We start from the raw sequence: 27,467 nt of genomic DNA on the forward strand, positions 1-27,467 counted from the left end.
CCCTCCCCGCGCAGGTCCCGACTCCAGCCGCACCTCCTCCGGCTCTGCAGCGGCGGCGGGGCGGCGAGCCGAGCGCCTGCGGCAGGGCCGGGGCCGAGCCGAGCCGGGGTCGGGCAGCAGCGGGGACCCCCCTGGAGGCGGGGCCTGAGGGACCGCGATGGGCGTGGAGATCGAGACCATCTCCCCCGGAGACGGTACCGGGCGGCCGAGCCGAGGGAGGAGAAGGAGTGGGGGTCCTGGGCAGGGGTCTGCTGCCGAGGCGGCTGGGGGGTGGGGGTGGGGGTGAGGCGGGTCCCCGAGGAGGCGGCGGGATGAGACCCCCGACGGGACTCTTGGGGTCTCTGAAGAGGCGATCGATCCCCACATTTCCCTTTGGCTCCGCTTACCCAAGGGTAGAAGGCGGCGGCCCGGAGGCGGGGTCTGCCACCGCCCGGGGGGCGCCCCCCGGCTGCCTTCGGCGCCTGGAACCGCTTTCCCGGACTGATTCCCGGGGAGCAGGTTTGTCCCCCGCTGCCCCTGTCCGGTGCGGTGAGCTCTAGACCCCAAGACCAGGAGTCTACCCCATGCTCACCGATCCCGCGTGCGGCTCTGGGCAGACCTGCAGTGAGCCGGGGACAGAGTCGTGTCCTCCCCACCCCCTCACCATCACAGCCTCCCCGTCCACGTCCAGGGTCGTCAAACTTGAGCTTCTAACCCCAGACCTCGTCTCCACCTGGGTGGCCCCGGAGAGCGCGCAGAGCCTGCGGGACTGGCCTTGCCCCGCTGCCCAAGAACTTGAGTGGTTTTGTGCAGACCTTCTGCGCTTTCTTAAATCAAAGTTAATTCAGACAGAAGCCTCCACTTCTGCGGGGCCTGGCGAGCAAATTTCCACCAGATTTCCCTGGAGGACTTCCTGGCACGGGCCACCCTCGCTCCCCATCCAGTTGGCCTCTGGGCTCCAGGCTCTTTTGTCCCCTTCCCCCACGTAGTGGGCGTCCTGACCTGCTCTGCGACCTCTGGGGCCGCCTGCTTGCCATGTCTCACTCCTGCCTGAGGACCCTGTAAAGGCGTTTTTTGACCATGCCCTCCCGCAGGCAGAAAATCTCCCATTGATTTCTCCTCTCTAGCCCTTGGTGATCTGGCCTTGTCACCCGGTCACCTACCACTTAACCTCCCACTAACTCTTCTCCGCCCACCACCCCCTGGCTCCAGCCTCCCCCAGCTGCCTGCAGTTTGTTGAAGGCGCCACTCTTCAAGTGCTTAGCTGAGCCGGTGCTGACTCCCAAGCCTAGGGTTCCAGTGGGGGAGGCAGAGCACCCTCCCTGGCCTGTGTCCTTTGACTCCTGTCCCTCTTGGGTGCATCTCCTGTCACCCTGTTCTCCTTAAGGGTGCTCCTGAGCCTTGGCCATGTTAGCTTGGTCTGCATCCAGCCCTGTGGCATTCGCTTCTGCCCAAATGTATACCTCCCATGCCGACTCCCCATCTGCCCACTGGCAGCATGGCCTCCGCTAAGACTGCCACCCCCACCATCTGTCCCTCCTCAGCCTTCCCAGCTCTGGCAAGCAAGCTCTACCCCCTTTCCAGCCGTCAGAGGCAAAGGCTCCAGGCCCAGCTCGTGGTTTTCTCCTTTCCCCTTACCCTGGACCCCAGCTCAGCCGGCCTCCCATGCCCTGTCAGCTCCACTTCCAAAATCCATCTCCGGTGTATGTGGCTCTCTCCTCTATGCCACCGCCTTCATTCGAGCCGTTGTCAGTCTCTTGTCTGGAGGACTCCGTGCGACAGGCGCCCACCCTGCCTACACACAGCAGCTCCGGGATCTAACCAATTCTTGGTTCAGATGATGTCATTTCTTGCTCAGAATCCTCTAACGCTTTGCTGTGGTTCCGAATACTGCAGGGATTTGGGGAGGGGGCTGCAGGATCCAGCCCTTGCGCCCCTCTTGACACCCCCCTGCTTCCTTTCTATTCTGTGTGCACCCCAAGGTCTGTGCACCTGTGACTTCCTCTTCCCAGAACTTGGCCCAGCTCAAATGTCCCCTTCTCCAGGAAGCCTTCCAGATCGCTTTTTTGCAAAGTTGCACATCCCACTGTATCCCTGGTCTCAATCCAGGCTTGTTTATTTGCTCACTGTCTCCCTGCTTTAGCAGGCAGCCCCTAGGAGAGTTCACTCAGCATGTGTGTACTGTGCACTGCTCCATCGCTGGGCCTGGGGAACAGGCCTGGCACACACTAGGTGCTCAGGCAAGATCGAGAAGGAGTGTGCCCCCTTATCCCCACAGAGCTCACCTCTGCATCACCGTCTCCTATTTATGCCCATTTCCCCAACTTCCTCATGAGTTCATGTGTTCTATCTCTGGTACGCAGGCAGCACTGAACCTGTAGTGAGTTCTCCATCATTGTTAAAGGGAAGGACCAAAGGAAGTCCAAGGAACAAAAAAAAAGGGGGAGGGAGCGGTGGAAATCAGCCAGAGAGGACTGGACAGGAGGAAACCAGGGACAGACAGCTCAAAACAGGGCCAGAGGCGACTATGATTCCAGGCTCAGACCAGGCACGCAACCCTTTGGGGACCCAACGTTCTTGGCCACGTTCACGCTGGAGTGTCCCTTCCCCTGACGCCGTGTATCCTTGCAGGAAGGACGTTCCCCAAGAAGGGCCAGACGTGTGTGGTGCATTACACAGGTAAGGCTCCCTTGCTCTGCCCGCTGTGAGTCCCCAGCTGGCCCCTGCGAATGCAGGGCCCTCTCCTGCCCAGGGCAGCCTGGCACTCTCCCTGTGACCACTTCTGCTGTGGAAATGGGAGAGGAGGCCTTGCCAGGGCAGCACCCCCTGCCCCCATACCAGCAAAAGGCCACTCTGTGGCAGCTTCTGGGTGAGCCAAGCCCCCATGTCCCGTCCCATCCTTCCCTCCATGCAGGCAGGGAGGGGCCCTCCACCCACTGCCCAGGGAAGTCTGAAAGCCTGGAAATCGCCCCCTTTCCATCAGAAGAGAAGAAGTTGGGAAATTTCTTTCCTCTTTGACAAGAGAATGTGTAGTGCAGTCCACAGTCATTGGGTACTCACTGTGTGGGCGCTGGGGCCCCTGCCCCTCACTGAGGCTGTGGTGAGGGTGGGGACAGGCAGGTCCCTGGAGGCTGGAATGCAGTATGAGCATAAGCTATGGTGGAGCCCATCTCTAGGTACTGGGGGTGCCCTGCCTCTGCTGAGTCCTCTTGGATGCGCTGCAGTGGAAGGCCAGGTGAGCTAAGCAACATCCTTATGGCCCAGGCCTTCTGGCAGGGACAGCCTAAGTCTGACAGTGTTGGTTCCCAGGGGCAAAGGGGGTGGGGGATGCTCTCCCTTGCAACTTGCCTCCCAATGGGTTGACAGTCACTCAGCATCCTACAAGCTGGCTTGACTTGTGAGGTGGATTCAGGTGGGGCCATTTTTAGCAGTTCTCCAGGCCAGTGTAAGACACCAGGTTAATCCCAGGCACAAAGTGCGGATGTTTGCCAGCAGCTGTGTTGCCAGCGGCTGACGTCAGCAGGCTGGAGCTGTGTTTTATCTGCTGCTGATGTGGCCTAATTACTGTGGGTCTTCTGGGGCCTCGTCCCAGGTAATTGATTTGTCTGTTCTGCATGTTGTAGACAGACTAGTATTTATCAGGTTACTGAAACCACAACATCCTTTCCCAAAGTCTTCACAATACCCACAGAAGAGCAAGTGCAGTGTATTGAACACAAACATTAGTTCTGTGTGGCTCAGTTTGGGGACACACAGCTTTATCAGACACAGCAGGAGACTGGGACTTTAAGCACAAATGCCCAGATGGACATCTGGCACTGTTGTCAGGGCACTGCTTGGGATGCCCTCATCCCCTATCAGGGTGCTTGGGTTCAAGTCCTGGACCAGCTTCCCATCTGGCTTCCTGTGACGCCATACCCTGGAGGGCGGCAGATGATGGTTCAAGTACGTGGGTCCCTGTCACTCATGTGTGATGCCTAGATGGGAGTTCCAGGCTTTGGCCTGGCTCAAGTCTGCCCATTTGGGCATTGGGGAATGAACCAACAGACCTTTCACACTGTTTCAAAGGAATAAACTTCAATCAATAAAAAACTTGAGGAGCAAGGATTGGACACACAGCCTGGGATGGAGTACTGCTGTTTCCGGTGATAGCTCACTGGTTTGCATGTCTCTCATGAGCAATGGTATTGAATTCCTTTCCCAAGGTGCCTGCTGGCCCCGTGGGTATCCTCTTAGGATGCCTGCATTTTCTCCACTTAAAGTTTCCCTGTCTTTTTCTTACTGACTTGTGGGAGTTCTTAATGGATTTTGGATTTGTAGTCTCCTGTTGGTCATACTTATTTCAAACTCCTCTCATAGTGTGTGCACTTTTTTTTTTCACACGAATACCTTTCAGCAGGGGTTGTTTTTTCTGTTAAAGATTTATCTATCCACTTGAAGGGTACGGTTAGAGAGAGATCTCTCTGCTGGTTTACCACCCAAATGACCACAATGGCCAGCCTCTGCTGCTTTCCCTAGGCCATGAGCAGAGAGCTGGATCAGAAGTGGAGCAGCGGGACATGAACTGGAGCCCATACGGGATGCTGGCCTTTGTAGGCAGAGGACTAGCTTGCAGCACCACTGCACTGGTCCCTAGAATTGATTTTTGTGTGTGGGTTAGATAGTGGTGAGTGTACATCATTTTTCCCTTATGGGTATACAGTCGATGCAGCAACGTCATGTACCATCCCAGTTGCTACATTCCGGTGACATCTTTGTTGACTGTTAGCCATATACTCCTACATATGGCTGTTTCTGGGCCACTCGCAGCAGCAGATGACTGTCACGGCCTGATGCAGGTGAAGTCACATGAGACCTAGAGGAACTTGGGATAAGAGATCATCCTGCAGATGGAGTTGTGAATGTGCGAGTGTGTGTGTGTGTGTGTGTGTGTGTGTGTGTCCGAGTATGTGTCTGTGTGAGTGTATGCAAATCCGTGTGTCTAAACACTTTCTGAGCATTTCTGGCCACCAGGGCTTTCCTCTGCAGGGACTGTGCATGCACGCACATGGGCACGCATACACATCTCTTGTATTTGAATATCTTGGCAGCAAGCTGTGTGTATGCACGAGTCTGCGTCTCATTTCCTTGGCATCCATCTGGGTATCTCGCCTGGCCAGAGGGTTTTCTGTCTTGCTTGTTAGTACTGAGGGCAAGAGCTTAATTTAACCTGCTAGAAAGCAGGTAAAGAAGACTTTCCTTAGGAATTAGGAAGTGAAATCACAGGTGCTTGGGCACCAAGCTGGACAGTCTGAGGCCCTGAGAGATGTGCCCGGCAGCACGTTTAGTGCCAGGGGAGGCCAGACCCCCGTTTCTGGCTCCCTGGACTTACAGGCCATGTGTTTGTTCACAAATGGCATTGAGCAGTGACCCACAGGCTGCAGAAGAATTCTTGGCGTTGCATTGTTTCCTCAGGCTCTGGTGTCTGGGGCAGAGCCATCACTGCAGGTGTCCGTCAGGGATGACACGGTGTGTGTGGGTGAAAGACGACGGGTGCTCCCACTGCTGGAGGGTGGCCCTGGCAAGCTCTGGCTTCACAGAGCCTGGATGTGGAGGCCACCACGGACCAGCAGGGTCACCTTAAACTGTTCACTGAAGAAGGCGATGATGGACTCTTTTGAGTCGTACTTCTTGGAAACTTCAGGAAATGTTGGGAGCCTTACAAGGGGGCTGAACCTAAAGCTGGAATACCTTGAGTGTACAGACCTTTATTTAGGTTGAGGAAGTGGCATGAGAAAATTAGAAAGGGCAGAGGGATTTGAGAAAGTCATGAGCTGAGCAGGATACGAGAAAGGAAAAGAAGGGCTTTAAGGCAGGCATATGCCAGATGCTGGGCTGTCTATGTGCAGAGCAGATATATAAGACTGCCTTGGGATGCCATGAAGTGTTTTAAGCAGGGGAGTAACATGATGAAATCTGCATTTAAAGGGAGAAGTAATGTGGGAGTGGAGCACAAAGACCAGCTGAGGGGATGCTGCTGTCTGCAGACGGTCTAGGTGAGGCCCAGGGGTGGTGGTGACAGACATGGAGAAAAGCGACGCACGGCCAAGCTGTGCAGGACTTAGCGAGGCTGAGTGGGGTGAGGAAGGGAGTGTGTGGCCTCTGTCATGGGCAGCTGAGCCAATGGGGAGTGGAGGAGGGGCGGGGGATGACATTTCTGGTACACTGAACCTGAACTGGGAGCTGACCTGCAACCACTGCCCTTTCTCCCTTATTCTCGCTTTGACAGGAATGCTCCAAAATGGGAAGAAATTTGATTCATCCAGGGACAGAAACAAACCTTTCAAGTTCAGAATTGGCAAACAGGAAGTCATCAAAGGCTTTGAGGAAGGTGCAGCTCAGGTAGGATGAGGATATCCATAAAAAGGGATTTGAGGCCACCGGGACCAAGGTGAAGCTATGGGGCAGTCTCCTCCTGAGGAGCTTTTCTCCTCTACGCCAGCGCATGGCAGCGCCACCTAGTGTCCGATCCTGGCCTTGCACCCCCAGCAGGCCTTTGTGTCCGTGGGGAGCCAACCCGACCAAGTACATTGCCTTGTTGGGAAAGGGCCAACCGGCTGGAACTGAGATAGGAGCTGGGGTGGGGCAGGTCTTTGTTTTTAAATTTTTTTAGAAAGAATTCCAGACCTTCTATATATTCAGAAACAGCAATTTCTCAATAGTAATCTATTTAGCATCCCTAAATGTTACTATCATACATGACTGCCCTACAATGACCAAAACCGGGACAGTAACATGGAGATAGTATTTTAAGCCAACCTACTCACATTTAAAATGAGTTCTTCAAAACTGAGACATCAGCGTGTCCAAGCTTGGCCAAGGCGGCAGGGATGAGTCTCGGTGAAGACTCCTTTGTGAATGAAGCCGCACCACGCTCTGCTAGCTGGGCCTCGGCCCTCACCTCCTCGTGTGGCTTCTTGTCTCTGAGCTTCTTTAAGGAACTGCTCCAGTCACCGACTTACCCGTGTGTGCATGTGCATGTTTGTACACGCTGCGCTTTCGAAGAGGGTGAGGATCAGCCGGGAATAAACGCAAACATTTGGGCCATTCCTTATGGAATAAGCAGTCAGAAGTGTCGGCTGCATCAACTGGCAACTTTTTGGGAGTGACCTCACGTTGCTGTCTCTATTGTGAGGCAGAATCTGCATTTAGCTCTTAGCACAAATCCAACATGGCACATGTCAAGTGCATCTCAGAGCTTTAGTTACTATGAGCATGGTTTGGGGAAATGCCATAGTTACCTCACTTTTTTCTTTTAAATCAAGCTGGGTCCTCTTTCTCCTCTCCCCATCCGCCCCCATCCCTGCCAGATGAGCTTGGGGCAGAGGGCGAAGCTGACCTGCACCCCTGACGTGGCATATGGAGCCACGGGCCACCCCGGTGTCATTCCTCCCAATGCCACCCTCATCTTTGACGTGGAGCTGCTCAACTTAGAGTGAAGGCAGGAAGGCACTGGCGGCGGCGGCGGCCGCCGCTCATCCTGCCAGCCTGCGCCACCGCCGGGACGGCCTCCAGCGCGGGGGGCCCTTGATCAGTGCCCTCTCCTCACTCCTCCTCAGCATCGTCCACCCCCTCTGCCCCACTGCTCTGCGTTCCTCATTGTTCACACACATCTTCGCTTGAGGAAACTTCGGTTGCAGACGGAACATTCCAGGTTGTGCGTTTTGTGTGATGCATGTAGCAGCCCTTCCTAACCGCAGAACAGCTGTCTGGTTCACATAATCACTGCCTTACCTCCACTGAAGCCAGACACACAAGGTGCTCAGACGTGCAATTGTCCGTGGGGGACACGGAGGGACTGGAGTCGGTCACCTATGTTGTCACTGTCTCTCTTCCTGTTGGCTGCTCAACTTAAACAGTGTCCTTGGAAATGATCTGTAAAATAAAGGCTCTGTGCTTGACAAATTCCTGTCCCTGCTTATTGTAGGCAGGAAGGACTTCAAGGCCCACGGAAAGACTAAAGGAGATCTCGGATGGCCACAGAGTCACATCCAGTGTATGCACTCCGCCTCGATCTGCACGCTTTTCAGTAAAAATGACCACTGAGCCTCTAGCTCTGCAAGCTGGTATTACCTGCCCCTCACTGCCCGGCCCAGAACTGTCTGCATGAGCAAGGGTATCTTTTGTTCTGTCCAAATTCTAGAGCCTACAGCAATGCAGTGTGGGCTGTCAGCACCTTGTGTGAACTTGCAGTCTCTCTTTGCTTGGACGAAATAGGAGGAATGAGCTTTCCTCAGCTAACTGCAAAGAGAATGCTTCGTGCATGGGAACAAAAGAGGCCCAGGAAGGGCTCTCCAGACCCCAAGCCCCCTCGGGAGCTGCTCTGGCAAACTGGGTGCAGTTCTTAGCTGTCTTCGCACACACTGCTTAGGCGCCTCCGGATGTGCTCCGACACATCAGGACGCCGCAGCTGAGGAGGATGGAGGTCTGCACGGTTTCCACAGACTGCTCGCTTTCATCCGCGCTTACGTAGCTCCCTGGTTCATAACCAGCCTGCTTACTGTTATTGCCGTGCAGGTCAGAGGGGCACGAGCCAGTGTGGCCAATGGATTCTTCCCTTCAGTTGGTCAGGGAGGCTCCTGGCCAGCAGCAGTCATTCTGCCAGATGAGGAGGGAGGAGCTGGGGATGCCATGTAAACTCCCCTCACAGACCCACTGAGGCACGTCACGTGACGTCACGTACAGCGTACAGGTCAGTACAGGCCACCTTGCCCGTTCTGTTGACCTCTCCTCTGCAAGTTCTGCTCCTGGCACTCTGCTGGGAGCTTAGCTGTTAACGAAGAGGTGGTATGCAGACGGAGAGGGTGGAAGAAGGGGGCTGCGTGCCCCTCCATCAGTCACAGCCACAAGGCGCTGCACTTGTTCCTCTCTCGGTGTCTCCTTCAGAATATCTAGGTTCCCAATTTTCCCCGGTGACCCCAAAAGCCCCTAATTCCTCAAAATTCAGCCTGTATAAAAGATCTGTTTCCTTCTGTGATGCCAACAGGACAACTGAAAATGACATGAAGAACTATTTCAGGTGCCCTCTAGACCAAATACCAACAGCTACTGGTGAGAAAAGGGTGTTAGGTTTTGCAAACAAACCATTTCATGGAAGCACCACCCCTACCCTTTAAGATATATTCTCATTGGAAAGGCAGATTTATAGAGAGAATGAGAGAAAGATCTTCCATATGGTTGCCAGTTTGTGTCCTACCTGCTTTACTTCCTGTCCAGCTCCCTGCTTGTGGCCTGGGAAAGCAGTAGAGGATGACCCAAAGCCTTGTGACCCTGCACCTGCCTGGGAGACCCAGAAGAGGCTCCTGGCTCCTGGCTTCGGATCAGCCTAGTTCCAGACACTGCAGCCATTTGGGGAGTGAACCAGTGAATCTTTGAAATGCCACAAAAAGCTATTTAGATATCAATGATGAGATCTATGTCCTATTAGTCACTTTCAAACTTTCAGTCGATGAACTCTAAGCAGCTCTGACATGTGTGTACACATATGTAACACGGACACACTCGCCCAGTGATCTTAGAGAATCCACGCATCAGATCTCCGGGCGGCATTCCATCTCATCTCTCTCTCCAGCATCCTCCACTGAGTAGAGATTCTGTAGCTTAACTAGGACAGTCTACAGAAATCCCAACAATTAGAACAAAGTTTTAAAACTCTTAACTTTAGGTTCATAAAGTTCAGCTGATAGATCTGCAAGCCCAAATAATGGACAGGTTCCAACTGCTAATACAAAAAGCCACGGAGCTTGCACCGCGAGGTGGTGAGTGAAGCAGTTGCCAACAATGCCAGCATTCCATATGGGCACCAGTTCAAGTCCTACCTGCTTTACTTCCAACCCACTTGAGCCCCTGCTCCTACATGGATGAGCCAGATGAAGCCTGTGGCTTTGGCCTAGTCCATCTGGGGAGCAATCCAGCAAATGGAAAATCTTCTTTGTCTCCTCTAACTCTGCCTTTTCAAATATAATAGATCTTTAAAAAAAAGAAAATCGTACTGACGACTCCTTTCTTACCTGCTCACTCTACTCAGACAAGCTTATCTGATTTCTGGTGTTTTCTGAACCACTAGGACATAATAAATAAGATTATTTGTTCATTTCCAACAGTTAGCTTTGAAGAGGGTAAAAGGAGTATAGCAAGCCTATTTTCTTATTGTAAGACTGGATTTCAAAGTTAAAAACATTTTAAAGTAGAATAGATGCTCTTTGTTCAACTTAATAATTCAGATTCAGTCCTTCAAATTGATTTTAGCTTCCAGTTACACACAAAACAAGCCGTGTTTTAAAATTTGGCCCATGCCTCTATTATAAAAAGAAAAATAAAACCTGTCTCAACCTGCAAGATATGATAAATGTGGTAACAACCATATTATTTCCATGCTATAAGAACTTCTAAGAATGAACATAAACTATTTTATTTATGGTAAAGATCTGCTATAAGCAAAGGTCTAAAATACATGCAGAAGTTTAATAACTCAAGGTTATAAAGAGACATGTGGATATATTAGAGATATAATCTTCAACTTTTAACAACCACCACCACTGTCTAGGCAGCTTGCTCTCCAGTTTCTAGCAATGCACTGTTATCTTAACAGCCATTTCTAAAACAGATCTCTGTTCTCTTTTTAAAAAGATTTGTTTTAAAGAATTGGAGAGAAGATGGTGTCTTCCATCCACTGGATAGCCGCAATAGCAACTGCTGGGCCAGGACAAAATCTGGAGCCCCAAGTGCCTCCGAGGCCTCTCCTGTGGGTGCAGGTGTCCAAGGATTTGGTTGTCTTCTGCTTCTCTCGGGCCATTAGCAGGGAGCTGGATTAGAAATGGAGCACCCAAGACATTGAGCCAAAAGTTCATATAGGATGCCAGGGTCATAGATGGCTTCACCTGCGATGGCACAATGCCGGCCCCTACACCTCTGTTCTTTTTTTAAGATTTATTTATTTTGGGCCCGGTGGCGTGGCCTAATGGCTAAAGTCCTTACCTTGAATGCACCAGGATCCCATATGGGCGCCGGTTCTAATCCCGACAACTCCACTTCCCATCCAGCTCCCTGCCTGTGGCCTCAGAAAGCAGTTGAGAATGGCCCAAAGCTTTGGGACCCTGCACCCGTGTAGGGAACCCGAGAAGAGGTTCCTGCTTCCCAGCTTTGGATCGGCACAGCACCGGCAGTTGCACTCACTTGAGGAGTGAATCATCGGATGGAAGATCTTCCTCTCTGACTCTCCTCTTCTCTGTATATCTGACTTTGTAATGAAAATAAAATAAATCTTAAAAAAAAATTACTTATTTTTATTGGAAAAGCGGATATACAGAGAAGAGGAGAGGCGCAGAGGAAGATCTTCTGTCTGATGGTTTACTCCCCAAGTGGCCACAACGCCTGGAGCTAAGCCAATTTGAAGCCAGGAACCAGGAGCTCCTCCGGGTCTTCCACATGGGTACAAAGTCCCAAAGCTTTGGGCTGTTCTCAACTGTTTTCTCAGGCTACAGGCAGGGAGCTGGATGGGAAGTGGGACCACCAGGATTAGAACCAGCGCCCATATGGGATCCCAGTGTGTGCAAGGTGAGGACTTTAACCACTACACTATTATTTTTATTACAAAGTCAGATATACAGAGAGGAGAGACAGAGAGGAAGATCTTCCGTCCGATGATTGACTCCCTAAGTGAGCGCAACGGCCGATGATATGCCGACCCAAAACCGGGATCCAGGAGCCTCTTCTGGGTATCCCACATGGGTGCAGGGTCCCAAAGCTTTGGGCCATCCTCGACTGCTTTCCCGGGCCACAAGGAGGGAGCTGGATGGGAAGTGGAGCTGCTGGGATTAGAACCGGTGCCCATATGGGATCCTGGGGCGTTCAAGGCAAGGACTTTAGCCGCTAGGCCACGCCGCCAGGCCCTATACCTCTGTTCTTAAGGACAGGGTATTCACATTGACAAAGAATTCTGAGACTGTAAAGCGAGTATGTATCAAACAAATACACAGGTCTGCTTAGTCCTTGTTATCACTGGGGCTGTCCCTGTGGTGCTGTGTGTTGAGTTACCACCTAGTCCTCCTATATGGCTACCAGGTCAAGCGAGAGCCACACCACCTCTGATCCACCTCCCGACTAGTGCACATGGGAAAAGGCAGAGGAGGATGTGGGTCTCAGTACCCGTGCTAGAAACCCGGATGAGGCTCCTGGCTTCAGCCTGGCCCAACCCTGGCTGCTGCAGACTGGAAGTCTCTCTGTAACTCTGAATTTCAAATAAAATATCTGAAACACATAATAATAAGTACTTGATACTACCAGAATAGCTTTACATGTAAGTACTTTATTCATTCAACCAATGTGAAGAGCTCTGGTATCCTTACCTGCTGCAGGCAGCTAGGTACCGAGTTACCAAGGAGACGTCACTGCCGATGGCACTCACAGGACAACACTGGAACAAGTCCCAGTGATGGCAATGAGAATGCAAACGCTCCTGCTGCCACAGCTCAGTGTCCCTAGGACCGCCCACAGTTCTTCACGGTGCTCAAGGGGTACTTGATTTTTTTTTCCTGATGGCAGACAGGAGGTGAAGCAAGAGAAAATACTGTGTATTTTACAAAAGCTACAAGTTTATTAATATAAGAGATTCCAACATATATCCAAGCACACCAAGTTTTAAGCAGGCTATTTTAAATGTCAAATTAGAATTACAATATTAAGTATTAATGAAAAAGAAAAAAAAAGTGGTGGGCACATTTGTGGGTTTTAGTCCAAAATGAAGATGTAGACGGCAGCCTTCACTTTGGCGGATCGGTGTTGATGCCGTATTTTTCCTTGAGGAGCTTTAACTGTTCCTCCTTCTTCTTTGTGTCCATCTTCTGAAATGCCTGGAGTGTAGGAAGCATCAAGGTTCACAGTTACCAACCTACAGCTAACTGAGCAGCACCACCAGTGGTGAGCGACCTACAGCCAAGTGGAGTTTACCACACCAGCACCAGCCCAGAACAGAAACCTCAGGACACATTTCCCATCTCAGTACAGCCCCATGCTAATTCAAATAAGCTACCCAAGCAAGCACTGTGGCCGTACTTACCCTGTTGGCATTGTAATACAAAACCACCAGGTATCTGTTGCAAACATTGAACCCTGACAGGTGATCACAGGCGTTCTTGGCATCAAAGATGTCTTCATAGACCACATAAGCTGTTCCTCTAGTCTCAGGCGTGTTCCCCCTGCAGAGTTAAACAGCACACGTTTACCTGCCCAGATAGCAAAGAAACACATGGTACACATGCTGCATAAATGTTTTCTTTTTAAAAAAATGGTAACTTAAAATGTTAACTTTATCTCCATCAGAGACAGAGGCCATCAGTGAGACAAAGAGTGATCTTAAATTCCTTCTATTTCCACAGGGCCATGCATGCAAAAAGGGAAAAAAATGCATCTGGGACAAATATTTTCTCCTCTACTTTTTCATAAAATTTTATCTATAAAGCTAAAAACAAACAAACAAACAAACAAAAAACCAGAATAAACTGAATTCTCTGGCCAGCATAATGGCTCAATAGGCTAATCCTCTACCTGCAGCACCGGGACCCCAGGACCCGACGTAGGCACCGATTAGAGTCCTGGCTGATCCATGCTGATGCGCCTGGGAAAGCAGCAGAGGCTGGCTCAAATGTTTGGACCCTTCCACTCACGTGGGAGCACAAGCGAAGCTCCTGGATCCTGGCTTCAGCCTGGCCAGCCCCCAACACCACACGTGCTGGAGAGTGAACCAATGGATGGGATCTTGCTCACTTTCCTCGCGCTCTCTGTAACTCTGCCTTTCAAATAAGGTCTTTGGGGGGAAAGGGGGAGGTGCTTAGCAAAGAACAAAATCACAGGTTGTAGGGAAACCTCTCAGTGCATGGCACAGTGGGAAGGGGACCATCCCGGGGCAGCCTGCAAAGTCTATGATACAGCAGGGCCATGGGGCAGGAACAGAAAAGCAGCAACTCTTCAATTTTGAGCACAGACCCAAGTTTTTCATGCTAAATGCTTATGGATTTATTCAACGAATATATACTGCATTCTTCGTCTGTCACAAGTAGATCTACACAGTGACAAGGACAGCAATAGCCCTGCCTCCAAGGAGCATCTAGTCAACTAGAGATGGACATTAAATAGGAACCAGTATTGTAGCACAGCACATTAACACGCTGCTTTTCCATATCAGAGTACCCAGCCATTCTGCTTCTGATCCAGCTCCTTGCTAATGAAGCTCTCTTACCCGCCTCTCCGACTGTCACTCTGCCTTTCAGATAAAAAGTCAAAACAACAAAAAGTCTGAGCTTCATTTCCTCATCAATGAAGTAACTGTTATGGTTATTTCAAAAAGGTGTTAAATGCATAAACATGAAATAATTACAGGTTGTGAGAAGCAGTACAACAGAAGTATAGAGCTGTGACACCAGTTCCTGGGAAGGAGGGCAGCTCCTCTGTCAGTTCAGAGAAACACCTTCTGAGAAGGTGACATGAGGTCATGGTCAGAGGCAAGGTGGTGACAATCACTGCAGATAGAGGGCAAGGAAGCACCACGGTTCTAGAATGTTCTGACATCTTTTTTTTTAAAGGTTTCTTTATTTTTATTCAAAAGTCAAATATACAGAGAGGAAGATCTTCCATCCAAGTGGCCACCACAGCTGTCCAGGTTTCCCACATGGGTGTAGGGTCCCATGGCCTTGGGCCGTCCTTGACTGCTTTCCCAGGCCACAAGCAGGGAACTGGAAGGGAAGTAGAGCAGCCGGGATATGAACTGGCACCCATATGGGATCCTGACACATCCAAGACAAGGACTTTAGCCATTAGGCTTCTGCAGCAGGCCCTAAGCCTCTCTTAAGTGCTGTACAAACTTTGTAACACTTTCATAAAGTAATCACAACCATGCTGACACTTTTTTTCTTTAACAAAATGTATTAATTTATACTACCTGAATGTCAAAGTTAGAGAAGGGGAGTGACAGATTTCCCATCCAGTGATTCACTTCCAAAGTCTGCAACAGCCGGAGCTGGGCCAGTCTGAAAGCCAGGCCCTTCTTCCAGGTCTTCCATGTGGGTGTGGGGGACAATGTACTTGGGTCACCATGTGCTGCTTTCCTTGGCACAGTAGCAGGGAGCTGGATCAGGAGTAGAGCAGCTGGGATTCGCATGGGTGCCTGTATGGGACGCTGGTACCACAGGCAGCGGTGCCTGTATGGGACGCTGGTACCACAGGCAGCGGTGCCTGTATGGGACGCTGGTACCACAGGCAGCGGTGCCTGTATGGGACGCTGGTACCACAGGCAGCAGCTTTACCTGCTATACCACAGAGCAGGCCAAGGTACCATTTTTTTATATGCATTTATTTCTCTACATTGGGTGCAAAAAGGTTTCAGGCATGATGAGATGTACTACTGACACAAGGCACAAAGAACAGATGGCACCGGTCCTGGAGGAGCTCTCAGGCTGCCAGGAGAGAGAGGCGAGCCCACGGTCATAACTAATAAGAGACATGCATGGAGGATGCTATGGGAGCAGTGAGAAGAGGGGGCATGCCAGAGAAGAGTGGCCTCACGCAGCCGCAAGGGACATGCCAAACAAAACACTTCCACAGATTCAAACTAAATGTCCTTTAAGATGGGCAGGGTCGAAAAGGCCACATTTCACAGATAACCGAGGCTCAGACGTGTTCCCTATGTCTTTATTGGAGTGCCTGGCCTTCAGTCCTGGCTTCCCTCCAGCTCCCAGTTAATGTGTACTCTGGGAAGCATCAGGTGACAGATCCACTACCTGGGGACCTGCCACCCATGAGGAAGACCCACAGTGAGTTCCTGGCTCCTAGCTCTGGCCTGGCCGGACCCTGGCTATTGCAGGCATTTGGGGAGTGAGTCAATGATTTCTCTCTTTTGCGCCAACTCTCAACTAAGTAACTAAACAAGTGCAAGGTTTTTTTGGTTTGTTTTATTTTTTAAAGATGAGAGGGCCTTATGTCACATTATGTCACATATAAAGATAGAGAAAACCAAAAAAGCTAGCCAACCTGTCACACAGCTAGTTACAGGGCCTGACATGCGAGCCTTTTTCCTGAACTCCGCTCAGGGATCCTGTGGACTCCATTATTTGTACAGCCACCACAGGGTCTGCTAAAGGTGGAGTCCACGTGGCAAAGCATCCTAAGAGTTCTATGAAAGTCGACAGCTTTCATCAGACACGCAGAAGACTGCAAACTCCTAAGAAAGGATGGCCAGTGCCAGCACTTTTTTTTTTTTACCAGAATGTTCCAGGTCTCCAACTTCCCTAGAAGCCAGGAAGGAGCTCTCAGTCATAACATATTCTAGTTAAGTGGGTTAAGCCTCCACTTGAGATGCCAGCACCCCACAGTGGAGCGCTAATCCAAGACTTGGCTATTCTGCTTTTCAGTCCAGCCTCCTGCCAACGCACCTGCAGCACAAGCTGGCCCAGCACCGTGTCTCCCTCAGGCGGATCAGGGTGGGGCTCCTGGCTCCGGATTCTGTCTTAGTCCAGCTCTAGTTCACGTGGGAAATAATCTAGCAGATACAAGATTCTCATTTTCTCTCTGTTACTCTTTCAAATAAGCAAATCTTTTAAAAAATAAATAACAGCAAAAATATCAGAAATTCTTCCAGAGGATCTGAAGCCAAGGAGCTTCTTCCAGGCATCCCACATAGGTGCAGGGTCCCAAGGCTTTGGGCCATCTTCAACTGCTTTCCCAGGCCACAAGCAGGGAGCTGGATGCAGCTCCTTGGGAAGTGAGCAGCCAGGAAACAAACCGGCACCCACATGGAATCCCAGAGCATGCAAGGTGAGAATTTAGCCACCAAGCCTTCACATCAGGCTGATTTTTTTTAATTGACCAGCCTTTCACAATACTTATAGTGCAGAGGCAGTAGAACTGCACAGTAGGCTCAGTGCAGTAGCCTAGTAGCTAAAGTGCTCGACTTGCACATGTTAGGTGCATATGGACACTGGTTCTAATCCAGGCAGCCCGGCTTACCATTCAGCTCCCTGCTTGTGCCCTGGGAAAGCAGTAAAAGACCACCCAAAGCTTTGGGACCCTGCACCCTCATGAGATACCCAGAAGAAACTCCTGGCTCCTGGCTTCAGAGTGGAGCAGCAATAGCTATTGCAGCCGCTTGGGGAGTGAACTATTGGATGGAAGATCTTCCTCTCTGTCTCCTCCTCTCTGTATATCTGCCTTTCCAATAAAAATAAATAAATCTTAAAAACAAACAAGCAGGGCCCAGCAGTGTGGCCTAGCGGCTAAAGTCCTTGCCTGGAACGCGCTGGAATCCTATATGGGCGCCAGTTCTAATCCCAGAGGCTCCACTTCCCATCCAGCTCCCTGCTTGTGGCCTGGGAAAACAGTTGAGGACGGCCCAAAGCCTTGGGACCCTGCACTCACGAGGGATACCCAGAAGAAGTTCCTGTTCCCGGCTTCGGGTCGGCATAGCATCGTCCGTTGCGGTCACTTGGGGAGTGAATCATTGGACGGAAGATCTTCCTCTCTGTCTCTCCACTCTGTATATCTGACTTTGTAATAAAAATAAATAAATCTTTAAAACAAACAAAGCTCAAAAACCAAAAAACTGTTGCAGAGGTTGAATTTACTGTCACTAAACACTGAGAAGAGACTAGGGAGGTTTTTACTCTCTGAGCTGTAGCAACCTCTCCCTCTAAAGCAGATAATCCTGTGACTCCAATCTGTGTGTCCCCGGACTCCGGGGTGCGCCTGCTGTACTGTACACCACAGAGGGTGGCCCTGCCGTCCACCATCACCCCGAAATTAAAGGTCACACAGTCACCTTCTCTAAATGATAATCAAAAAGTCTAAGACTCACACTCTGATTTGCCGGATGGGTCCATATTTCCCAAATATATCATACATTTCTTCAGCTGTGATTTTGTAGGGCAGATTTCTTATGTACAAAATCCGATTTACTTCGGGTGGAAGGCGAATCTAAAATGGGAAATATGAATACATGTTGTCATTCTTACAAGGAACAGGAGTGCGATCACATTTACAAATTCTTTTCAGTGATATGTAATAATCAAAGTCAAGGGCAGCAGGCACAACCTGTGGCACTAAAAATGCTGTGTTCTTTGGCAAAGCAATGGAGCACTGCTTCTCATGGAAAATGTGCATTATGCAAAAAGTATCACAGATTTCACTATCATGTTATCATTTCATTTCACTTCATTTTCTCACAAACTTTCTAAAATAGTGGTAGCAGAAACCAATAACGGATTGGTTTCTAGGCCTTGGTCAGTAGAATTTAAGCAGGATTTTCAACCTCCCTCAGAAGTTGCTGATGCTTCGGTGGCACGTGGGAAGAAGAGTCCGCGTGCTGGGGGGACCTTGCACTGAGCGCCCTGCTCAGGCCCTCTGAGTGGGCTGCATCAACACTCCCTACTCCCCTGGGAATTTACCATCCTTTTCTCTCTTCTGGCTCCTCCTACTCTTCCTGCGGGCAGCTGCTCACATCCTGCTAATCTTAGGCAAAATAAAATACTTCTCTGGGTCCCTCATTCATTTAAAAAATACCAAGTGCCTTCTTCAGGGACACAGCAGGCAAGCAGGAGGACAAACTCAACAGCTCCGTGTTTACCGACCTAACCTGCTCTCTTTTCCTTTCACACCAGCAGAGTCTTGGAAAAGGGGTCCTCGCGCCCTCACACCTGAGTCCACCCCAACCTGGACCCCTCCCAGCGCTGCGTGCCAGACGCCTCTCCCTTGTGGCATGCACCTGCCTCCCCAGGGCACTCTGGCTCTTGGACCCATTGCAAGGTCGACACACTCCTCAAAGTACATTCTTATCTATCCTCCCAAGCCCCATCCATCGAGCACCAGCCTGGCCTCATCCACGCAACACTTTAGATTTTTTTTTCCCCTCCCATGCCATGTATTTCTTCCATTCTGCCAGGTCGTTTTTATCAGCACACAAATACACCTCAAAGTCACCCATCTTTTCTCAAAATAAGTAAACAAACGGTCACCCAAGTTCTCTATTCACTTGGCAACCTGTCGCCACTTCCTCAGCCTCACCCTGCACATCCTGCTGCTCCACCACCTGTCCTCATCCTAACCCATCACCACGCACGGCCGACTATTTTCTTTTTTGGAGTTTTCCTTCGTGCTTCCACAGCACTCCACCCTCTGACGACAGGCTAGCAGCAGAAGCACTGTCATATCCTCAATGGCCAGCCCAGGGCCTGGCGCAGGACAGGTCCGCGGACAGAGAGCTCAACCAGGTCAACCCATCAGGACCCCCACCAGACATTATACTCAGCCTCAAGCCACCCTAGCTGTCAAGACTTCCTGCTCCCTGCGAAGCGTTCTGTGGGGGACATGGATCCCTCAAAGTCCCCGGGTCTGGGAACTCCAGGTTCTAGCTGCTAGTACACCCATTCAGACTAGTCTCTGCCACGGACTTGGGCGGAGAAGATCCTAAAGGGGTTAGAGGGATGTCTAGGGTCCCTGCCCGGAGCAGGGCGGGTCAAGAAGTTCGGGAACACGTCGTCGGTCCTGTTACTCACATTCGCCCTCTTGGCCGCTTGCATCGCCATCTTGGCGGGCTGAGGAGGTTACCGTAGCCGACACCGAGAACTCCGACCGGTCACAAGGCTCCGGAGCCCGCTCGCCCTGAAGCACGACACGAAACGGGGAGGCCGCGACCGCGTCCCGGTCCTGCCGCAAGCCCTTCCGTCGCTGCCGGAAGACGTCCGCCGCACGCCGAGACGTGCTGACGTAGGACACGCCCCCACCCTTGTGAAAACATTCCCGCGGCAATCCCGGTGAGGCCGGAAGACGAGCGTCCCCGACGCTTCCGGGTTCTGGGCGGGACTCCGGCTGCCCGCGGAGGGACGTGATCTGTTGTGGCGGCCTAGGGCTGGGGAGGGACTGGTGAGGCGCTGACCTGCCGCAACTCCAGGACCTCAGAAATAGGGCCCGTTAGGCGCCGTCTACAGGGTTCGGGCGACTCGGGCTGACGCCGTAATCCTCCCCTGAATTCCCGGTCCCTGGCACGGCTCCTCCATGCGGGCCTAACCTCCACCCATCTGCCATCCCATTCGGCGCTCTGGCGCTGCTACCAAGTGACCACGCGGCCCTTCAAGTCCATTCTTTTTATTTCCTTAGACGGGCTTCATAGGGGTCAGTTGACAAGGCGGGTGTGGGCGTGGACCCGGTCACTTGCCGGCAAACGGAATGATCTCACAGTTTGAATGGAGAAGGCCTGGGGTGGCCGTGCCTGGCTCAGTGCGGCAGCTCCAGGACGATTTTGCCCATGTTCTTGTTCATTTCCATGTATTTATGGGCCTCTTGGATTGCAGCCAAGGGGTAGACGCTGTCCACAACCGGCAGTAGACGTTGAGGGCCTTCTGTGGAGAAGTGGGGCAGAGCTCGCTCCGTGAAAGCTCTCACCAGTGCCTGTTTGTACTGAGACACGGAAAGGGAGGCCATGAGCCTGGACAGAGGCCTTATCCTGCTTAGCTTTTCTGCTGAAACTACACACCTGAAAAAGCACCCCTTTATCTCCCATCAAACAGGTACACCCCCTAAACGCGTGGTTTCCGTTCTGCGTCGGAGACTGAGGGCAGGAGGAAGTCAAGCATCCTAGAAAGACTGGATCTGCAACTGCCTGTGTTCTGGTCGTCCCCTAAGATTCTATTGTCTAGGGTCGCAGGAGCTGGCTTAGGTTGTGTTCATAATACAGACCTAACATGCATGTTTCAGAAGCTAGCCCCCTCATGAGGCCATGCTTGGACACTAAGGACTGTTTTTGTTTGTTTTTGTTTTGAGATTTATTTTTATTGAAAAGTCAGATATACAGAGAGGAGGAGAGACAGAGAGGAAGATCTTTTGTCCAAAGGTTCACTCCTCACGTGACTGCAATGGCTGGAGCTGAGCCAATCCAAAGCCAGGAGCCTCTTCCAGGTCTCCCACATGGGTACAGATTCCCAAAGCTTTGGGCAATCCTTTACTGCATTCCCAGGTCACAGGCAGGGAGCTGGATTGGAAGTGGTCGCCAGGATTAGAACCAGCGCCCATATAGGATTCTAACATGTTCAAGGTGAGGACTTTAACCACTACGCTATCGTGCTGGGCCCAGAATTGTTTTATTTTTTAAAGAATTATTTATCTTTATTGGAAAGTCACAGAGAGACAAAAAGATCTTCTATCCGCTGATTCACTCCCCAGGCAACCACAACAGTGAGAGCTTAGCAGATCCAAAGCCAGGAACCAGGAACTTCTTCGGGTTTCTCGTGCAGGTGCAGGGTCCCAAGACTTTGGGCCCTCTGACTGCTTTCCAGGCCGCAGGCAGAGAGCTGGAAGGAAAGTGGAGCAACCAGGATATGAACTGGCACCCATATGGGATCCCATTGCGTGCAAGGCGAGGACTTTAACCACTAAGCTGATATGCTGGGCCCAGGAGACAGCCACAGTCAAGGTGTAACAGGGACTTAGTGCAAGAGGGACACTTAAGCACTGTGACTGCAGCAGGCGGGCAGCATTCCTTGAGCTGGTGCCTGCGAGGCGGCCAGACAGAGATTCCTGAAACATAGGATCCATTGACGGTAGAGGCTTACTTCCTTAGCTGTAAGGTTTCTTTAGCACATAGAGAAAAAATCCTGCCTTGGAAAACAAAATGTTAGGGGCTGGCACTATTGCACAGTAGGTAAAGTCCCGACCTGTGCTGCAAATATCCCACAGAGGCGCTGGCTCAAGTCCTGCTGCTGCACTTCCCATCCAGCTCCCTGCTAATGCACCTGGGAAAGCAGCTGAAGGTGGCCGAAGCTCTTGGGCCCCTCCACCCACATGGAGATCCAGAAGAAGCTCCTAAAATTCAGACCAGTTCGGCTCCAGCCTTTGCAATCATTTGGGAACTGAACCAGTGGATGGAAGCTCTCTCTTCCCCCCTCCTTCTTTTCTCCAACTTTGCCTTTAAAACAAATTAAAAAAAAATCATGAAACTGGGTCCAGCATAGTAGCCTAGTGCCTAAGTCCTCACCTTACAAGCACTGGGATCCCATATGGGTGCTGGTTCATGTCCCAGCTGCTCAACTTACCATCCAGATCTCTGCTTGTAGCTTAGGAAAGCAGTAAAGGACAGCCCAAGGACTTGGGACTCTGCACCGGTGCGGGAGACCTGGAGGAAGCTCCTTGCTCCTGGCTTCAGATAGGCTTAGCTCCAGCTGTTTTGACTACTTAGGGTGTGAACCAGCGGGTGGAAGATCTTTGTCTTTCCTTCTCTCTGTAAATCTGATTTTCCAATTAAAAAATAGATCTTTTAAAACATTATGAAACTGATGGAAGACTTCCTAACATGATCAATGCTTTCTTCCTCCTAGGACAATGAGGTTTCTGTCAATCATTTTCTCTGAAATCAGATCACCTGTTATCCACAGGTGGCGGGTTTCTTCAGAGTCTCCTTAGCCTGAGGTGTGACTGAGCTGGCTTTTTGGGGTGACACAAATGCTGTCTGCTCGTGGGTACCACTTAAATTTTGCCTTCTTTTCCCTCATCACTCACCGTTTTGTTCCTGGATCTCAGCAAGCTAGCGATCAGACTTCCTCGCTTAGAAAGTAGCTTGGAAAGCAGGGGACCGTTGACGTCGGCTCCTCCCATCAGACCATAGAGAATCCAGCGGCCATCAACAGCCAGGCAGCTGATGTTCTTCTCCCAATAGGAGCTGCCTATGCAGTCTAGAATAAGGTTGACTCCAGCACCTTCCACAAGAAACAGACGTTTTGGTGCAAAATAAGATTCTGCAGTGTGTGTGTATGTGTGTGTATTCATGGGCATCAAGAAATGCAGGTGCAATGAAGTAAGTGTGAGCTGGAACTAGAAGCATTGCTCATAGAAGCTTCTTGCCCAGTTTGGGTAGTGAACTCTTTCACAACACGGATGGTGTGGCTCATCTTTCTCAGTCCCTCACCACAGCAAGAGGGAAATGGGGCAGCACCACGAGCTGGTGCCCCTCCCACTTCCATACAAGATGAGTTTTGCTGGTTCTCAGAACAGCGCAGCAAACTGCAGGCCAGTCAGTCACATGTGAGATGTGACATGTCTACCCTGGTCACAGGCTGGTGAATTGTGGTTTCATCTATCCGTTTTCCAACTTATGAAAAATGGAAAGGGTTGAGCCCTAAATACCTGAGATTTCGTTTTGCAGCACAGAAGCACACACACCTGGTCAACTTCCTATTGCCCTGTGCCCTAAGATTCCTGTGAGCTTAGTACCCAGTGGCTCACTGTGAGATGGGGAGTTCCAATCATTCCAAGCTAATACTGCACAACTGTCCAGTTTCTAAAGCATGTGTGTTTTCATCCCTTGCTAGGATGCACGTGGAAACTATCCTAGACCTAAATATTGACTGTCTGCCTTGACTTGAGGTCAAACACAAGGGCATACGAGAATTTGGCCTGAGCAGCTATTTGCACATTTAACAAGGGAAGCCGGATCTTGAGTGACAGAGTGTTGGTGACCTTGGGCCTGGAAAGGGCATTTATTTACTCATCTCTTAGATCTCTCTGCTGAGCTGTGGTTTACCTTGGGTGAATTTCAGCACTGCTTCACAGAAATCCTCTTCTTTGTAATTGATGCCAACAGCTGCTCCAAGTTTTTCTGCCATTTGAAGCTTCTGTGGGGAGCCAGCTGTGACCAGAGGGATAGCTCCCGCCAGCCGAGCCAGTTGGATGGCAGCTGTACCCACACCACTTGATCCTGCATGGATCAGCACGGTGTCCCCAGCTTGAACATTTCCTGCGACAGAAAGCACAGGAACTGTTCGCCTTCCTCTCCAAATGCCACACGGTCCCCGGCAGCAGTATTCTTCCATGATCACCTGGCCCTGGGGTCAAATGCCTGGAAACTGGGTTATTAGCCGTCACACCCCATGAGCTGTTTTACCTGGGAAACAATACCAACTTGTACAACTCTAACCTACAGCCAAATAAATAAAAGTAACCCCCCACTCGCACTGTCACCACTTGCAGCAAATCCTTCTTTAGTCTGAAACGGACACCCCGCTGCTCTCACTGGACCAGGCACCACACACAGGCAGCAGGCTGCATTTTCTAAATCAGGTCTTTCATTGTGCTTCTGCCTCAACTGAGTTTAGATAGCCTGGCTACCAAGGTTACTGGGCTCGCACCCTGACCTTGTCTTTTACAAGGGCTAACAGCCATCCTTGGCTTCTGTGTGGGGCAGCTTCCCTAGCCTTGATGGTCTTAGCATCTCCCTGGATACAAAGGGAGTGAGTCTTCCAAAACTCCCACATGTGAGCCCCTCACTGGCCTCAGGAGAGACCTTTCCAGAGAGAAGCTCAACAGGAGTTTGAGAGGATGAGACTGGAATATGGGCAAAGGCCTTCTGTTTGAGGATCCATAATTAGCCTCACATCAAGCCATTCTCACACGCTTCAAGAACCTGACGCTGCTGGTGGTACAGCAGGGCCAGGTGCTGGGGCCCAGCGCAAGCCTTGCACTGTGTGAATGGGCGGGGGGGCTCCTCACCCACAAGGTGTAACAGCTGGAAGGCGGTCAGCCAGGCCTCAGGAATGGCTGCGGCCTGCAGCAAGGTTAGTCCTTCTGGAATGGGCATGAGCAGTTCTTCTGGGACAGTGACATACTGAGCCTGGCCCCCACCGGGCAGCAGAGCCATGGCTGTGTCTCCAGTCTTCCATTCCCCTTGGCAGCCAGGCCCCAGCTCGGCCACATAGCCAGATGCCTCGAGTCCCAGGATGCTGCTGGCTCCTGGTGGTGGGGGGTAGCCACCTTGTCTCTGCAAAAAGGATGTAAATGATCAGAAGCCTGATACATGGTGGCATATCAGGCTAATCTTCCACTTGCAAGTGTCAGCATCCCATATGGGCACCAGTTTGTGTCCTGGCTGCTCCATGTTCCGTCCAGCTCCATACTTATGACCTGGGAAAGCAGCAGAGGCTGGCCCAAACCCTTGAGATCCTGCAGCTGGTTTCTACCTTTGGATCAGCTCATTTCCAGCCATTGTAGCCATTTGTGAGGAGTGAATCAATGAATAGAAGCTCTCTCTTTCTCTCTCGTTCCTTTTATTTTTTTAAAAAAAATTTTAATTTTTATTAATTTTTTTTTTTATTGGAAAGGCGGATATACAGAGAGAAGAGACAGAGAGGAAGATCTTCCGTCCAATGATTCACTCCCCAAGTGAGCGCAACGGCCGATGCTATGCCAGTCCGAAGCCAGGCGCCTCTTCCGGGTCTCCCACGCGGGTGCAGGGTCCCAAAGCTTTGGGCCGTCCTTAACTGCTTTCCCGGGCCACAGGCAGGGAGCTGGATGGGAAGCGGGGCTGCCGGGCTTAGAACCGGCGCCCATATGGGATCCCAGGCGTGCAAAGTGAGGACCTTAACCACTTGCGCCCCTCTCGTTCCTTTTCTAAGTAAAATCTTCCTTTCCTATAAAACGAAATCAAAACAACAACAACAAAAGAGTACAGGTGCCTAGCTCTCACAAGATCCTGATGCATATTCACAAGGAAGAGAGACAAGCAGCTCCCACCAGCTTATCCACAGATGCTGGTAACGCCCGGGCTGGGCTGGGTCAAGGCTGAAGCTGGGCTGTGAACCGATCTGAGTCCCCCACCTGGGTGGGTGGCAGGGACTCCTGCCTCCTAGAGGGTCTGCATTAGCAGGACTCTGGAGTCATGAGCCCAGGCACTCCAATGTGGGATGCCAAGGTCTTAACTGCTAACAGAGAGGAGCACCCATCCTGGATGCACATTTCTGAATGATTCCCAACCAGTGCCCGGACAGAAGAAAGCTCTTAAGGGTACTGTCCCTGCCAGCCCTGAGACCTTCTGAAACTGAAAGCCATGACCACTGCGACTTGGCAGGCTGCTTCTGTACCGAATGCAAACGCTGAAGGAGCTGCCTGTGGAGGACGTGTGTTAAAGGCAGTGCCTCCCACTCAGCCTTCCCCAGATCTGGAGCCCAGAGCCTCCTAACAGCGGCGGCTTCCGCAACGCAAAGCGCCCGCCCGGACTTTGCCATAATTATGCAAAGGGGGGGTAACTGTGTGTGGCGGGGGCGCCCGGGTCAAAGGCGTGGGAGTGCTCAGTGCGGGGCGGGGAGGCTGCAGCAGGTGGATCCCGCGCACTCCCTGGTACCTGAAGTAAGTCCGCCCGGTTCAGAGCGCTGGCCGCCACCTTCAGCAGGACCTCCCCCGGTCCAGGGATCGGCCGAGCCACTTCCTTCACGTACAGGTTTTCGGCGCCGCCGGGCTGGTCAAAATGCACCGCCAACATGTTGCTGGGGACAGCGAGAGAGTGAAGCCAGGCGCCGCGGGTCTGCCCCCTGCAGCCCAGACGTCCCGGGCTTGCCCTCCGTCTGCGGTTGGGATCCCTCAACCCAGCTCTCCTAGTCCCTTGGAGAGCCGGGCAAGCCACTCACCCTCGCCGGGCGCCAGCGCCCCTCCGTCCGGCAACCCCGAGCTCCGGGAGTACGCAGTCCCAAGGGCCTGGTCGGACTGTCGGCCTCCGAGGGGTGGGGTTGAGCAAGCCCAGCCCTCCTTGGCATCCACGCCTCTTTCCCCAAGGCTAAGGCACTGCTGGGAGCCTGGCGGTGAAGATCCCTGGGAAAAAGCCGCCGGGTCCGCTTAGAAGAGCCTGAGTTGGAGTCCCAGCTCTGGATTCCAGCTTCCTGCTCATGAACACCCTGGAAGGCAGCAGTCGGGGGTCGCTGCCACCACGTGGGAGGGTGGGATTGAATTCCCGGCTTGGTGGTTCCAACTACATGAAAAACTCAGAATCAGTAGCAAAGAGTATGGGTGTATCAAAAAGATTTGGGCCTGGAGCTGTAGCCTAGTGGCTAAGTTTTTGCCTTGCATGCCAGGGAGCCCATATGGACGCAGGTTCGTGTCTGGCTGCACCACTTCCTTTCCAGCTCATTGCTTTGGGTCTGAAAAACCTCAGAAGGCGGCCAAGACCTCGGGACCCTCATCCGTGTAGGAGACCCAGAAGAAGCACCTGACTCCTGGCTTCAGATGACGTCAGCTCTGGCAGTTTCGGCCACTTGGGGAGTGAACCAGCAGGTGGAAGTTCTTTCTGTCCTTCTATCCGTAAATCTGTCTTTCCAATAAATAAGTAATTAAATAAATCTTTAGAAAAAAACTGATTTTCCAATAGAAATAAATAAATCCTAAAAAAAACAAACAACAAGCTTTGGTACATCTCTCTTCAAACCTGAATGATATAATTAGAGAACAAATTAATAAAGAAGCATGGGAGAGGTGACGCTGCGGTACATCTGGGCGGAGAAAACACGGCCTGTAGAATCCCTGCATTTTGAATTGTTGAGTTTTTCTTTGGTGACAAGTACCTGATTAATTTTGTGAATGTTTTAGCTTATTATTAAATCAAATTTACCGATTACATTATTTAATTCACATGTATCCGTCTTGATTTCTTTTTT

The 27,467-nt window shown here is 51.3% G+C and overlaps 3 protein-coding genes across 5 annotated transcripts; 1 reads left to right on the plus strand and 2 right to left on the minus strand.

The window, feature by feature from the left end:
- Position 1: 1 nt before the first annotated feature.
- FKBP1B (FKBP prolyl isomerase 1B) lies at positions 2-7,923 on the plus strand. Of its 3 annotated transcripts, none has more exons than XM_040993942.1 (4): positions 2-194; positions 2,611-2,658; positions 6,248-6,360; positions 7,284-7,923. In XM_040993942.1, the coding sequence occupies exons 1-4, from the start codon at positions 158-160 to the stop codon at positions 7,455-7,457; spliced, it is 372 nt and encodes a 123-aa protein (XP_040849876.1). In that variant the 5' UTR covers positions 2-157; the 3' UTR covers positions 7,458-7,923. The 3 variants fall into 3 exon arrangements, with proteins under 3 accessions (XP_040849876.1, XP_040849877.1, XP_040849878.1); XM_040993943.1 differs by having other exon boundaries at positions 120-194; positions 7,329-7,923; XM_040993944.1 differs by lacking the exon at positions 2,611-2,658 and having other exon boundaries at positions 158-194.
- Positions 7,924-12,591: 4,668 nt separating this feature from the next.
- SF3B6 (splicing factor 3b subunit 6) lies at positions 12,592-19,743 on the minus strand. The gene is made up of 4 exons (XM_040992914.1): positions 19,557-19,743; positions 17,861-17,979; positions 13,076-13,214; positions 12,592-12,869 (listed from the first exon to the last, which is right to left on the minus strand). Exons 1-4 carry the CDS (start codon positions 19,584-19,586, stop codon positions 12,780-12,782), a joined length of 378 nt encoding a protein of 125 aa, XP_040848848.1. The 5' UTR covers positions 19,587-19,743; the 3' UTR covers positions 12,592-12,779.
- Positions 19,744-20,109: 366 nt separating this feature from the next.
- On the minus strand, positions 20,110-26,535 carry TP53I3 (tumor protein p53 inducible protein 3). Its single transcript, XM_040992915.1, has 6 exons — positions 26,448-26,535; positions 26,165-26,306; positions 24,538-24,805; positions 23,573-23,785; positions 22,552-22,748; positions 20,110-20,457 (listed from the first exon to the last, which is right to left on the minus strand). The coding sequence occupies exons 2-6, from the start codon at positions 26,300-26,302 to the stop codon at positions 20,275-20,277; spliced, it is 999 nt and encodes a 332-aa protein (XP_040848849.1). The 5' UTR covers positions 26,303-26,306; positions 26,448-26,535; the 3' UTR covers positions 20,110-20,274.
- Positions 26,536-27,467: the final 932 nt, after the last annotated feature.

Source organism: Ochotona curzoniae, unplaced genomic scaffold (assembly GCF_017591425.1).
Source record: "Ochotona curzoniae isolate NIBS_2020 unplaced genomic scaffold, NIBS_Ocur_1.0 contig_883, whole genome shotgun sequence".
NCBI lineage: Eukaryota > Metazoa > Chordata > Mammalia > Lagomorpha > Ochotonidae > Ochotona > Ochotona curzoniae.